The sequence below is a fragment of the Orcinus orca genome, chromosome 5 (genome assembly GCF_937001465.1).
Source record: "Orcinus orca chromosome 5, mOrcOrc1.1, whole genome shotgun sequence".
In the NCBI taxonomy this organism is placed as follows: domain Eukaryota; kingdom Metazoa; phylum Chordata; class Mammalia; order Artiodactyla; family Delphinidae; genus Orcinus; species Orcinus orca.
The window spans coordinates 65,024,459-65,039,873 of record NC_064563.1 but is presented as its reverse complement, the minus strand read 5'-3'; the positions used below and the strand labels follow the sequence as shown (position 1 = coordinate 65,039,873).

At 36.7% G+C, this 15,415-nt stretch overlaps 1 protein-coding gene and 1 long non-coding RNA gene across 12 annotated transcripts in view; both read right to left on the bottom strand.

Moving 5' to 3' along the window:
• Nucleotides 1-15,415, bottom strand: part of LOC125964569 (uncharacterized) — a 348,406-nt gene that overhangs the window by 66,305 nt on the left and 266,686 nt on the right. The gene's annotated exons all lie outside the window — the stretch shown is intronic.
• Nucleotides 1-15,415, bottom strand: part of ATP11B (ATPase phospholipid transporting 11B (putative)) — a 138,826-nt gene that overhangs the window by 66,305 nt on the left and 57,106 nt on the right. For all 11 annotated transcript variants that reach the window (XR_004476027.2, XM_033403105.2, XM_033403099.2 and 8 more), the window contains 7 exons: nt 9,858-10,100; nt 8,628-8,803; nt 8,065-8,133; nt 6,445-6,518; nt 6,268-6,371; nt 3,243-3,424; nt 1,543-1,746 (listed from right to left, as the gene is read on the bottom strand). Coding sequence is in view for 10 of the 11 variants with exons in the window: in XM_033403105.2 (XP_033258996.1) it covers nt 1,543-1,746; nt 3,243-3,424; nt 6,268-6,371; nt 6,445-6,518; nt 8,065-8,133; nt 8,628-8,803; nt 9,858-10,100 (1,052 nt within the window). In the remaining variant the exon portion in view is untranslated. The remainder of the gene's footprint in view (nt 1-1,542; nt 1,747-3,242; nt 3,425-6,267; nt 6,372-6,444; nt 6,519-8,064; nt 8,134-8,627; nt 8,804-9,857; nt 10,101-15,415) is intronic.

Genomic DNA, 15,415 nt, shown 5'->3' with positions numbered 1-15,415 from the left:
AGCAGATTTAGAGAAAAAGAGAACGCATTAAGAAAATAAATACCTATGAAATTATCTTTGAACAGTAAAATGCAGATTAATTTCCCTGTTTGGTCATGTGAACCTCATCAGTGGTTGGCAAATGTTTTCTGTAAAGCGTTAGAAGTAAACATTTTGATTTTAAGTTTTGTGGGCCATGAGGCTAAATTGAGGATATTATGTAGGTACTTATGCTACAAAAGAGGAAACAAATTTTGACAAAAAAAATTTTAAGTAAAAAATGTAATAATTAAGGGACTCTCTCGCCTTCTGAGAGGGTCCACACTGTCTGTGGAGTGTTTCTCCCTAAATAAATCCACTTCTTATCTATCACTTTGTCTCTCACTGAATTCTTTCTGTGATGAGACATCAAGAACCCGAGCTTCATTAAGTCCTGAGGCCAGTCTTTTGAGTTCTGCGGGAACTAAGGCCCGCACCCAGGTGGAGGATGGAATGATGATGTTGACCCACATGACTTCAATCAACTAAAGCTTGGACTCTATCAATCGTGGCCCCAATTCTATGCTGAATTCTCCTCTGCTCAAGCCCCTTCATGAATATGCATGTACCCTTAACTTAAAACTTCCCCAAGTTTGCTGTTTGGGGGAGACACTATTTTAGGAAAGATCCCCAGCGTTCTCCTTACTTGCTGCAAGTAATAAATCTTTCCTTTTCGTGAAAAAAAAAAAAAAAAATTAAGTACAATTTTTAAAGTAATAGAAGTCTACTAATGAGGAGAACAGAAACCTTTTTATTTTGCAGGGGGAAGAACTCCAATTAATTTTGATTAATTGGGGTTCAAAGTTCATGTTTCCTATCATCAAAATCAATTGCACATGTCCATGTGTTAATGCTGATCTGTAATGAAATTTTACATTTTATTGCAAAAGAACCATCTGTAATGAGATTTTATATTTCATTTTTGATTATGTCTTTTCAAACAGGCAGTATATTAAAGCATATTATCACTGAATAATAAACACAATTCTTTGCCACCTAATTTGATAATAATCAACACTCCACTATGCTTTAAGAGTGTGATATTAAAATTCCATTTTTCTTTTCATGTTTGGACATGATGGTTAAATACTGATAATAAAAATATACTAAAATGTCATACGGCAAAATGTGTGGCACGGAAAACATTAACAAGTTATAATTGTGTCGCTGTGATTTGTAGTATATATCAAGCAGCAGTGAGAAATGAGAAAGGTGCTTTATAAGGTCTCTGTCCCAATTACTCAACTGTGCTGTTATAGTGCAAAAGCCTTCACTGATGATGTGTAAATGAACAAATGTGGCTCTGTTCCAATAAAACTTTATTTACAGACACCGAACTTTTAATTTCATGTAATTTTCACACCATGAAATATTACTCTTCTTTGACTTCTTTTTCATCCATTAAAAAATGTAAAAATTATTTTGAGCTCATGGGCTGTAAAAAAGGCAGTGGGCCATATTTGGGCCCATGGGCCATAGCTTGCTGGCCCCTGAACTCCATGATACAGATAATTATATTCTTACCTTCTGGCAAGCTGCCTCAACTTTTCAGCACATTCACTGTCTGACGTCTGGTTTATAAGTTCAAGGATGTTCATGGTTCTGTGAAAATGTCCACATGACAAACTCACACTAACAGCTGTTTCATGTTTATCTCCAGTAAGTACCCATACTTTGATACCAGCCATTCTCAATGCTTCAATAGTTTCTCGAACTTTATCTTGTAGTCTGAAAATAAAAGAAACAAAATTAGTAGTAGAGAACATTTTTTTGACTGTATTTAAAGTATGAACCACAAAGTAAAGTAAGGTAATTCCGAACTCCTTAACCTAGGGATGTTATAGTATAGTAATATAATTGAATTTTTTTCCATTAGGGAAAAAATAGGAATAACCAAATTAGTGACCACCTGGCTAATATAAAATCTACAACTGTGTGCTAACACATGTTTGTCACAATGGGAATTCCAGAGTTGTGAGGCATTTTAGGTGACAGATACTAAATGATCGCTTGGGTCAATACTGCCTTAATGAGAACATTTGTGCATTCTCACAATTGTAAAGTTTCCTTCCCTTCATTTTGGTTACTGATAATACTACTGTAAATGTATTTGGTTTTTTTGAAGCTCACAGGGTATTGATATGTTGGAGCACTATGTAAACTTAAATGTAAAATCTACAACTTCATATTTTAAGAGTGTATCTTCAAAGCTGATTTTTATAGAACCAACTAACTATATAGTCTTCATAAACTCATTTTCTTAGAAAGTCTTAAATTTCAAATTAGAAGATTTTCTCCTTTTTCGGCAAGAAAATCTCTTACCTCATTAGTTCAAAATTCAGACTGTGGACAATAATGGTCTACATATAACCTCAGGGAGTCTCATAAATCTCATGAGGACAACTGAAAAGTAAATGAAACCCTAGATTTTAAAAAATGCAAGCACCTTTAGATCTAGCGGGTAGAGAAAAACGTAACAATAGGCTTAATTTGTAGAATTCAATTTAATTCAAGAAACTGTGAAACACACATGGAGAGAGATGCTGGGAACAAAGGCAAAGAATAAGTAGACCTCAAGGAATTCACAGGCTAACAGAGGAGAAAGTCTTCAACAAATAATATACTGCCTACAAAACTACTACAACAGAACTACCTACAAAACATGGAGGCTTTCCAAACGAGAGAATTTTTAATACTATTAGGGGTTAGGAAAGGTCTTCCTGGAGTGGGGGTGATATATGAACTATGGTTTATGAATAGGTATTCACAGATGGATAAGGGAAGAATGATCCAGGCAGAAAGCACAGCCTTGCCAACGAAAAAAGGCACAAAATAGAACACTTTTAACTATAGCTGTCGTTCAGAGAACTAGACAGTTTGGTACTGTTGAAATGTAAAGTGGAAGGGGGCAGTGGTAAGAGGTGAGGCTGGAGAATTAAGCAGGAACTTAAAATCTTTGTATGGAACACTGAGGAATAGTCTAAAAACTCCAGACTACAGGCAAAACTATACATGGCTGTATTCTTTCAACTATTTCAGATAGCTGGCTAGAACAAAAATTATATATATGGACTGGGAAAAATTAAGGCTTTAATTCTCTATTTTCATTTTAAATATATTAAGTATAAAATGTTAAAAAATAGAATTTGTCATAAATTAGAAACACTTGGCTAGAAAAATTCTTATGAGAGAAAAATGATATTGCCTATTTGTCTGATACTTACTTGTCTTCTACTGCTGTAGCTCCCAGTAATATCAGGTCTTTCTCTATGAACTGGAAGACATCTGCCAATTTCTCTTCCCGTTGCTGCAAGGCAGTCCTGGCTTCAAATAAATGTCTATCTATTTCCTCATACTCCTTAGGTGTAAACTCTCTATAGGCCATACACAGAGTTCTTAGCCCTTTCTAAAATAGGAAAATTAAAGACAAAAATTGAACAAAGATAACTAATGGAGAATTAAGAAGTCACTGAAATAAACTGAGGACCCCATTACCAAAATTCAACTATAAATAATTTAAAAAGTACTATCATCTAGTGATAGGAAATAAATAAACTGTCACAAAACCCTAGTTATCTGAGTTATGGGACACATATTATCATAGCTCTTGCAATTTTTGATGAGTTCCTAAACAGTTGCTCAAAAAAATTAAGGTCATTGAATTGTAGAACATTAGAGCCTAGACAGGATCATAAAGACGATCTACCTGTGATTTTAAATATGTTTTACCAGGAAAGCCAAAAAGTTCTATAATGGTACCTTTAGGATTGTCAAGAGAGAGGCAGCCCCAGGTTCTTCTCTCCTGTTTTAACCACTACAACTCCACTTTTATCTATTTATTTTTTTTAGACAATTTTTTTTAAAGTCTTTATCGAATTTGTTACAATACGGCTTCTGTTTTATGTGGTTTTTTTTGGTTTTTTGGCCGCAAGGCATGTGGGATCTTCCCGAGCAGGGATTGAACCTGCATTGGAAGGTGAAGTCTTAACCACTGGACTGGCAGGGAAGTCCCCACTTTTATCTACTTTAAAAGAACTTTTTTTTAAGCAAAGGGGACTATAATTTCCTGAGGGTTCATGATATGACAAATTCACATTTCAAATAAAGAAGCCTGTAAAGTGGTCATTATCAACCAACCAATACTTTCTAGAGCCACTGAATGAATGATTTTAAATTGTATCATTATACCTTTACTGGTGAATTGGAATTTCACAAAACTTAGGAATATATATTTGATTATCTGATTCTACCAGGTGTAAACTTTTCTTATGGTGTTAATATTTGGAAGTTGGTATCTAAATCTGAAAGCTTACAAAAGTTCTTTTTCTTGCAACACATTTTCCTCAGAAAAACCCAAAATAAATGTTCTAATAGTAGGACTCAGAAAGGAAAAGTTTTAAAATACTATATGACACTACTTAGCAGATTTCTAAATGTTGTCATTCCTTGATTTACAAATGACCTACACCTATAAACACCTGCTTCTCTTAAATAACAGTTAAGAGACTATGAGAGTTACTAAATTAATTAATTCCACAACAAACATTTATTGAGTGCCAACTACGTGCCAGCATTTTTCTGGATTAAAATGACAGAAAAGTAGAATAGGACTTCCCTGATGGTGCAGTGGTTAAGAATCTGCCTGCCAATGCAGAGGACACGGGTTCGATCCCTGATCCAGGAAGATCCCACATCTTCCTAGGATGTTGCTTGCCATGGAGCAACTAAGCCCATGCACCACAACTACTGATCTCACACTCCGCAACTACTGAGACCACATGTTGCAACTACTGAAGCCTGCAAGCCTAGAGCCGGTGCTCCGCAACAAGAGAAGCCACTGCAACGAAAAGCCCACGCACTGCAATGAAGAGTAGCGCCCCCCACTCGCCACAACTAGAGAAAGCCTACAGGCAGCAACGAGGACCCACCGCAGTCCCCGGCCCCCCCCAAAAAAGTAGAACAATGCCTTTGTTCTTATGGATATTACAGCGTGGTAGATGAACTAGACCATAAACAAATAGAAAGTAATGGGAGAAAAGAAACCATAAGTAAGTAAAGGAGGCAGGTGGGCAGCATTTATAGAAATGCAGAAATGAGAGCTCATGAGGCTCTAAGACTGAGACGGAGCTGCTTAATAAGTTTCCTCTTCACATGAATTGTGGCACTTTGTTTTTGTAAGATTTTCCTATTCTTTTATTAAGAGGGACATAATTCACGTACCATAATTCACTTTAAAAAGTACAATTCAGTGGTCTTTAGTGTACTCACAAAGTCGTGCAACTGTTATTACTATCTAATTCCAGAACATTTGTGTCACCCCCAAAAGGAATTCCATATTCATTAGCAGACACTTCCCTTTCCCCCCTTTCTCCAGCTCCTGGCAACCATTAATATGCTTTCTGGCTCTATGAATCTGTCTTTTCTGGGTATTTCATATAAATGGAACATGTGGCCTTTTGTGACTGGCTTCTTTCACTTAGCAATCTTTTCAAAGTTCATCCATGATGTAGCATATATCAGTATTTCATTCCTTTTAATGGCCAAATAACATTTTGTTATATGGATATGACACATATCATATATGGATATGACACATCAGTTGATGGACATTTGGGTGTTTCCTTTTTTTTGGCTATTAGGAATAAAGCTGCTAAGTACAAGTTTCTGTGTAGATGTATGTTTTCAATTCTCTTGAATGTATACCTAGGAGTGACATTACCAAGTATATAGTAACTCTATATTACTCTATGTTCTATGAGGAATTGTAAAACTATTTTTGGAAGTGGCCATATCATTTATATTCCCATCAGCAATGTTATCAGGGTTCCAGTTTCTACACATACTTGGGATTTTTGTACGTCTCTTTTTTTTTTTGGTGGGGGGGTCATGCTGCACAGCATGCAGGATCTTAATCCCCCGACCAGGGATGGAACCCATGCCCCCTGCAATGGAAGCACGGAGTCTTAACCACTGGACTGCCAGGGAAGTCCCTCCCTTTTTAGTATAGCAATCTGAGTGGTCCTTGTAGCCATAAGTACTCTGGCTGTACTAGGTGCAAAGAGAAGACATATTTTAGCAGGTTAAAAAAGGTCAAATTTTAACCAACGAATGGGGAGCCAACATATAATGTAACAGAACTGCAGAATTTCTATAATTTTTGATAAAATACTAATGCAAAAATGAAACCCCAAATCTTTCATATATATATATATTTTTAGCGGTTTTTAAATTAGAGAAATTTGCACTTACCAAAGCAAATTCATCTACATGAATTCTTGTTTTTTCTATTTCTCCACCTATACATTCCGGGAGAACTGATGATTCGGCTCCTTTAACAAATAAAAGTTTCTCACCTAAAAAGAAAAATGAGTTATTAAGTTCTTAGTATTACATAACTAAAAATTCATGAACATTTAAATTGGTTACCTGAAGGTGCCTGAACAATTACACTCATTCTTCTACGATCTGAATTAAATTCCAGAATATGAAGCAGTTTGTACCTAAGGAAGAAAAAATAAGAAAGACAAAATCTGTACTTTTTTGAATATTAAGTGAATATTTGGAAAGAATCCCTGTAAAAGATAAAATGGTTAATTTAGAACAAGAAATTAATCTCAGTTACATTTTTCAAGATGATGGATTATGAGTCATTAATAACACAAGACAGAAAAAGAAGGAACTGACATTTATTAAGTACTTACCAAATGCCACGTACTTTACATACCTTATATCATTTAATACCCATGAGAACCAAAGGAGGTAGGTCTTATCTCATTTTACAGGTGAGGACTATTAAACTCAGAAAGATACACTCATTTACCTTAAGTCAAATAAGCATGTGAATGGCACAGCAAGGAATGGAATACATATCTGCCCAGCTTCATGTTTTTCCTCACTAAAAAAGGTGACTGATTCTCAACTCTTTTTTCTGCCTAAACACACCTGAGAAATACGAAAACTCACATTAGTAACAGAGGCTCATTACAGCAGTGATTCTGAACCTACGACAGGGCATGTGTGTGCAGTTGGGGGACACAAAGGCCTCTCTAGGGAGCTGTAAAAGAATTTGTGTGGATGGGTCAGGTGTGGATTGAAAAGTCTTCTAGATGAATTTATACAATGATGTACATATGGAATGTTTTGGCACATCTCAAAGAAAAACACTGAGTAGAATGGTTTATAAGTTGATAAAATGAGCTAGACAGGCTCCCAGATAAAAGTAGCCAAAGACTGGGCACTATTTAGTTCAGAAAAGCATAGTCTGGAAAAGCACAAGTGGAGCTGAGATATGATCAGAAATGATAAAACCACGAAAGATATGAATGTGATAAGAATGGACTAATTTATCAAACAGAGGAAATACTGGAAATAATACAACAGTTCCTTAATGTTTGAAAGATAAAAATCATAGGAACGATAAGGAAGTTTTTATTTAGTGAGTAGAAATTTACAAAACTCATTATCCTAAGAATGTGTAAAAATAAACACATAAGTAAATTCAAGAAACATTAAGCTAAAATACAGATGAAAGTTTCAGAGTATTATACTGTTACTACCATGATGAGATACAATGTAATACTGACATCATTCTAGAGCAGGTGTCAGTAAACTTTTCCTGTAAGGGGCCAGACAGTAAATACTTTAGGCTTTGAAGACCATATATGATCTCTGCTGCATATTTTTTTGCTTTGGAAAACACTTCAAAAATGTAATTTAGGGGGCTTCCCTGGTGGCGCAGTGGTTGAGAGTCCGCCTGCTGATGCAGGGGACGCGGGTTTGTGCCCTTGTCCGGGAAGATCCCACATACCGCGGAGCGGCTGGGCTCCTGAGCCATGGCCACTGAGCCTGCGTGTCCGGAGCCTGTGCTCCGCAACGGGAGAGGCCACAACAGTGAGAGGCCCGCATACCGCAAAAAAAAAAAAAAAAAAAAAAGTAATTTAGTTTGGAGGCTGTAGGCCAGATCTGGTTTCTGGGTCATAGTTTACCAATTCCTGTTCTATAGTAAACACTTAATATATAGAAAATTACAATATAGAAAAAAATTACCGTTCCAGTTTTCCAAGTGTTTTAACTTCCATAGTTTCTCCAGAATTGCCAATAAATACAATGCCAAATCTAGGGAATAAAAGGAGAAAGAAATATAAGATTTAAAGGATAATATTTTATAATTCACAATATAACTAACTTGAATAAAATCATTTAAAATATAAGTTTAAGATGTATTTTAAAGTTATTTCCTTTGAGTATAGGATTTTTAAGAACTTGAAGGATGAGAGTAGATCCAAAACAATACATACACAAGTATTTCTCACAAATTATATTGTTCATATTTCACAGTAACCAGACTTTTAAAGAGATCTCTTCAAAATATGACTTAATGCAAGCCTGACAACAAAATTAATGACATTTCAAATTCTCATTTAAAATACTTTTATGTGTAAATATACATATAAATAGAATACCTTTATGTGTAAAAAAAGTGTAAAAATAAAATAAAATACCTTTATGTTTCTGAATTTTGTCTGAGAATTTAAAATTATGTTCTTGCATTTTCACATTTTCATTTAAAAGGTATTTTTCTGAAGATTTGAAAATTAAACTTAAACTACCTTGCAGCAGCTTCCACGAGAGCCTTTTCATCTGGTGAAGATGCATAGTACTCCAACTGGGAGGGTGCAAGGTTGGTTTGCCAGGGACCATCACCAATTCCATCAGTCTGAACACTGCTAATCTGCACAGTGTGACAGAGACTGACTGCTTTAAAGAAGAGATCATGTTCTTTAATCTGTAGAAACATAATTAATATTCATAATAAAATATACCAATACCAAAAAACATGTAGGAACATGTAGGAAACCAGAAACAAAATTCTAAAAAATGCCAATACAGCTCATAATTTGATAAACTAAGACGTAGAACCAGAGTGCTACAATTCTGAATTGCATAAATAACAGTTGGTTGCTTCTGAATCCCAAGAGTAAAATGTCACATTTGCTTATGACCCTTCAACATCTGAGTATATTTTTAGGAGGCATAAACAAATTGCAAGTAAAGGTGAAAACTCTTTTGTGGAAGAACTGAGATCTCAAAAACTCTATTAAGCTCTATTCCTTAACAAAGTCCTCTTTATTTCAAGGCAGAAAGGGCTTTCTTTAACTTAGTCCCATTTAAATACCCAGAGAACTAAAGTAGATGCATATATATATATATATATACACACACACACACACACACACACACACACATATATATATATATATATATATTTTTTTTTTTTTTTTTTTTTGCGGTACGTGGGCCTCTCACTGTTGTGGCCTCTCCCGCTGCAGAGCATAGGCTCCAGACGTGCAGGCTCAGCGGCCATGGCTCACGGACCCAGCCGCTCCACGGCATGTGGGATCTTCCCGGACCGGGGCACAAACCCACATCCCCTGCATCGGCAGGCAGACTCTCAACCACTGCGCCACCAGGGAAGCCCTATATATATTTTTTTAGTGGAACATTTTATTTATTTATTTATTTTTAATAGATCTTTATTGGAGTATAATTGCTTCACAATACCGTGTTACTTTCTGTTGCACAACAAAGCGAATCAGCCATACGTATACACATGTCCCCATATCCCCTTCCTCTTGAGCCTCCCTCCCTAAAGTAGATGCATAGTAAGTGACAAACTGGCTTATGACTATAAATTTTCAGTGCTGAATCAAAGGCTAAACATTTCAAATGTATATTCCTTGCCCCACTAACACTTAAACTTTTTCTCCTACAACCCACCAACTAACAAAGAATTACTATTTCAAATGAAACTCCTATTTATTAACTTAAAAATTGCTTACTAGTTCAGTTTCATTTTCAGGACTGGTTCTAAAAGAGGAACTGGTTGCAAGATGGGATAAGTTGTTAAGATGGGATAAACTACTAAGATAAGATAAGTTTCCATCTGAAGAGTCTGGTGTTGGTCCTTCAGATACAAGTCTACCATTGATTTCTTGGTATTTTATACCATTAATTGAACATTCCCGAAACTGCATCTCGTTTTCGGTCAGTGTACCAGTTTTGTCTGTAAACACATACTCGACCTAGAAATAGAAAACAAAAGAAAACAAACCTTTATGTTCAGGGCATTATGTTAAACAAAAAAACTTTGTACTCTGGCTCCTGAAGTTGTTTACCTATTAACATTGATATACTCATGTTAAAAGTCTTACTTATAATCTGAGCACAAGCAAATAATTAAAGATGCCACAGAAACAAAACAGGGTAATACAAAATATTTAAAATCTATATACTCTTTGAAGTCTGTGGCATCTTTAGGTTCATGTTCATCTATAGAGTTGACTGATAATTTCTGCTGAACAAGCAGGAGAAATATGAACTGCAGTTATTCTCTCTGGGTAAACTGAGGAAAAGTCAATACTGATATTTGGGGATAACCCCCAAAAACAGCTGGGCTGCCAGGCTTTTCTAGGGAGAACTTTTGGACTTGTAAAGAAAACCAAAGATTAGCATTCATTTGAGGATATCCCCTTACATGAAAAGGCAAAGAGAGTCTAAAACAAATGACAGGCAGTTCCACGATAACACTGTCTTGAAAACACAAGAACTTATTACAATGAGACTGATATATAAGGGAACAATTTGAGCATAATATGAACTTTGCGTTTGATTATGAACAGTTTCATCTGTGAGAAACACTAGGTGAACACAGAAAACTGCATCCAGCATACATGAAATATACAAACCTCAAACAGCTAGTAGCTACTTCAGGTCACCATGTGTGTTATGAGCCATAACAATTCACATCTGGTATCATACTTTCCTTCTGTTTTCAGACAACCTTCCTTCCAATACTTCACAATAACACACAAATTGCAATACTTCTGATGGCCACTTTCACAAGAAAACTTCAGGTCATTTTCAAGATAAAGTGCCATATTTATTGTAGCATTTATGTATTTCTTAATAATCTAGCAAGTCCTGTTGTCATTAGGTTCTTATCTTTTTTGTTGTTTTTTTGCGGTAAGCAGGCCTCTCACCACTGTGGCCTCTCCTGTTATGGAACACAGGCTCCAGACGCGCAGGCTCAGCGGCCATGGCTCATGGGCCCAGCCGCTCTGCAGCATGTGGGATCCTCCCGGACTGGGGCACGAACCCGCGTCCCTGCATCGGCAGGCGGACCCCCAACCACTGCGCCACCAGGGAGGCCCTTATTTTTTTATTTTAAATGTGTTACTGACAAAGTTTTTGTTGTATCCCAATTCCATTTTCCCATAAGCCCTGTGTGTTTTGTTTTTTTTTTTTTGCGGTACACGGGCCTCTCACCGTTGTGGCCTTCTCCCGTTGCGGAGCACAGGCTTACGGATGCGCAGGCTCAGCGGCCATGGCTCACGGGCCCAGCCACTCTGCGGCATGTGGGATCTTCCCGGACCGGGGCATGAACCCGTGTCCCCTGCATTGGCAGGCGCACTCCCAACCACTGCACCACCAGGGAAGCCCAGCCCTGTGGTTTTTACTAAGTAATTTTGCATAGCACAGTGATTTTAGGAATGCATATGTCACATTATAGCGGAACTGATGTACTGAGAAAGGAACTAGGAAAAAACTGAGAAAATGCAACTAGCAGAAGGCTTTAAAGAAACTGTCATTAATATCCTCAAAGAGGTGAAAGAACAGATTATATTCAAGAAACAAGAATAAGATGTAATTAAAAGACGACCATTCTGGGAATTCCCTGGCTGTGCAGTGGTTAGGACTCTGCGTTTCCACTGCAGGGACATGGGTTCGATCCCTAGTAGGGGAACTGAGATCCCGCAAGCTGTGTGGCCAAAAAAAAAAAAAAAAAGACCATTCAGATATACTAGGATATTAGAAATTAAAAACATTACAATACAAATAAAAGAAATCAAAAGATAGGTAGAACCAGAGGGCAGACGGCAGAAGCAAGAACTACAATCCTGCAGCCTGTGTAAAAAAATCACATTCACAGAAAGACAGACAAGATGAAAAGGCAGAGGGCTATGTACCAGATGAAGGAACAAGATAAAACCCCAGAAAAACAACTAAATGAAGTGGAGATAGGCAACCTTCCAAAAATAAATTTCAGAATAATGATAGTGAAGATGATCCAGGACCTTAGAAAAAGAATGGAGGCAAAGATCGAGAAGATGCAAGAAATGTTTAACAAAGACCTAGAAGAATTAAAGAACAACAAACAGAGATGAACAATACAATAAATGACAATGAAAACTACACTAGAAGGAATCAATAGCAGAATAACTGAGGCAGAACAGATAAGTGACCTGGAAGACAGAATGGTGGAATTCACTGCTGTGGAACAGAACTAAAGAAAAAAGAATGAAAAGAAATGAAGACAGCCTAAGAGACCTCTGGGACAACATTAAACGCAACAACATTCGCATCATAAGGGTCGCAGAAGAAGAGAGAGAGAAAGAACCAGAGAAAATATCTGAAGAGATTATAGTCAAAAACTTCCATAACATGGGAAAGGAAATAGCCACCCGAGTCCAGGAAGCGCAGCGAGTCCCATACAGGATAAACCCAAGGAGAAACATGCCGAGGCACATAGTAATCAAATTGGCAAAAATTAAAGACAAAGAAAAATTATCAAAAGCAGCAAGGGAAAAACGACAAATAACATACAAGGGAACTCCCATAAGGTTAACAGCTGATTTCTCAGCAGAAACTCTGTAAGCCAGAAGGGAGTGGCATGATCTGCTTAAAGTGATGAAAGGGAAGAACCTACAGCCAAGATTACTCTACCCAGCAAGGATCTCATTCAGATTTGATGGAGAAATCAAAAGCTTTAACAAATAAGCAAAAGCTAAGACAATTCAGCACCACCAAACCAGCTTTACAACAAATGCTAAAGGAACTTCTCTAAGCGGGAAACAAAAGAGAAGAAAAGGACCTACAAAAACAAACCCAAAACAATTCAGAAAATGGTCAGAGGAACATACATCTCGATAATTACCTTAAACGTGAATGGATTCAATGCTCCAACCAAAAGACACAGGCTTGCTGAATGGATACAAAAACAAGACCCGTATATATGCCTGTCTACAAAAGACGCACTTCAGACCTAGGGACACATACAGACTGAAAGTGAGGGGATGTAAAAAGATATTCCATGCAAATGGAAACCAAAAGAAAGCTGGTATATCAATACTCATATCAGATAAATAGACTTTAAAATAATGTTACAAGAGACAAGGAAGGACACTACATAATGATCAAGGTATCGATCCAAGAAGAAGATATAACATTACAAATATATATGCACGCAACATAGGAGCACCTCAATACATAAGGCAACTGCTAACAGCTATAAAAGAGAAAATCGACAGCAACACAATAATAGTGGGGGACTTTAACACCTCACTTACACCAATGGGCAGATGATCCAAAATGAAAATAAATAAGGAAACAGAAGCTTTAAATGACACAAAAGACCAGATAGCATTAATTGATATTTATAGGACATTCCATCCAAAAATAGCAGATTACACTTTCTTCTCAAGTACGCACGAACATTCTCCAGGATAGATCACATATTGGGTCACAAATCAAGCCTCAGTAAATTTAAGAAAATTGAAATCATATCAAGCATCTTTTCTGACCACAAAATCCCAGCAAACAGAATCCAACAACACATTAAAAGGATCATACACCACGATCACGTGGGATTTATCCCAGGGATGCAAGGATTCTTCAATATACGCAAATCAATCAATGGGATACACCATATTAACAAACTGAAGAACAAAAACCATGATCGTCTCAGTAGATGCAGAAAAAGCTTTTGACAAAATTCAACACCCATTTATGATAAAAACTCTCCCGAAAGTGGGCACAGAGGGAACCTACCTCAACATAATAAAGGCCATATATGACAAACCCACAGCAAACATCATTCTCAATGGTGAAAAACTGAAAGCATTTCCTCTAAGATCAAGAACGAGACAAGGATGTCCACTCTCACCACTATTATTCAACATAGTTTTGGAAGTCCTAACCATGGCAATCAGAGAAGAAAAAGAAATAAAAGGAATACAAATTGGAAAAGAAGAAGTAAAACTGTCACTGTCTGCAGATGACATGATACTATAAATACAGAATCCTAAAAATGCTACCAGAAAAATACTAGAGCTCATCAATAAATTTGGTAAAGTTGCAGGATACAAATTAATGCACAGAAATCTCTTGCATTCGTATACACTAATGATGAAAAATCTGAAAGAGAAATTATGGAAACACCCCCATTTACCACTGCAACAAAAAGAATAAAATACCTAGGAATAAACCTACCTAGGGAGACAAAAGACCTGTATACAGAAAACTATAAGACACTGATGAAAGAAATTAAAGATGATACCAACAGATGGAGAGATATAGCATGTTCTTAGACTGGAAGAATCAATAGTGAAAATGACTATACTACCCAAAGCAATCTACAGATTCAATGCAATCCCTATCAAATTACCAATGGCACTTTTTACGGAACTAGAACAAATCATCTTAAAATTTGTATGGAGACACAAAAGACCCCGAATAGCCAAAGCAGTCTTGAGGGGAAAAAACGGAGCTGGAGGAATCAGACTCCCTGACCTCAGACTATACTACAAAACTACAGTAATCAAGACAATATGGTACTGGCACAAAAACAGAAATACAGATCAATGGAACACGATAGAAAGCCCGGAGATAAACCCACGCAACTATGGTCAACTAATCTATGACAAAGGAGGCAAAGATATATGATGGAGAAAAGACAGTCTCTTCAGTAAGTGGTGCTGGGAAAACTGGACAGCTACATGTAAAAGAATGAAATTAGAACACTTCCTAACACCACACACAAAAATAAACTCAAAATGGATTCGAGACGTAAATGTAAGACCCGACACTATAAAACTCTCAGAGGAAGACATAGGAAGAACACTCTTTCACATAAATCACAGCAAGATCTTTTTTGATCCACCTCCTAGAGTAATGGAAATAAAAACAAAAATAAACAAATGGGACCTAATGAAACTTCAAAGCTTTTGCACAGCAAAGGAAACCATAAATACGAAAAGACAACCCTCAGAATGGGAGAAAATATTTGCAAACGAATCAACAGACAAAGGATTAATCCCCAAAATATACAAACAGCTCATGCAGCTCAATGTTAAAGAAACAAACAACCCAATCCAAAAATGGGCAGAAGACCTAAATAGACATTTCTCCAAAGAATTCATGCAGATGGCCAAGAAGCACATGAAAAGCTGTTCAACATCACTAATTATTAGAGAAATGCAAATCAAAACTTCAATGAGGCATCACCTCACACCAGTTAGAATGGGCATCATCAGAAAATCTACAAACAACAAATGCTGGA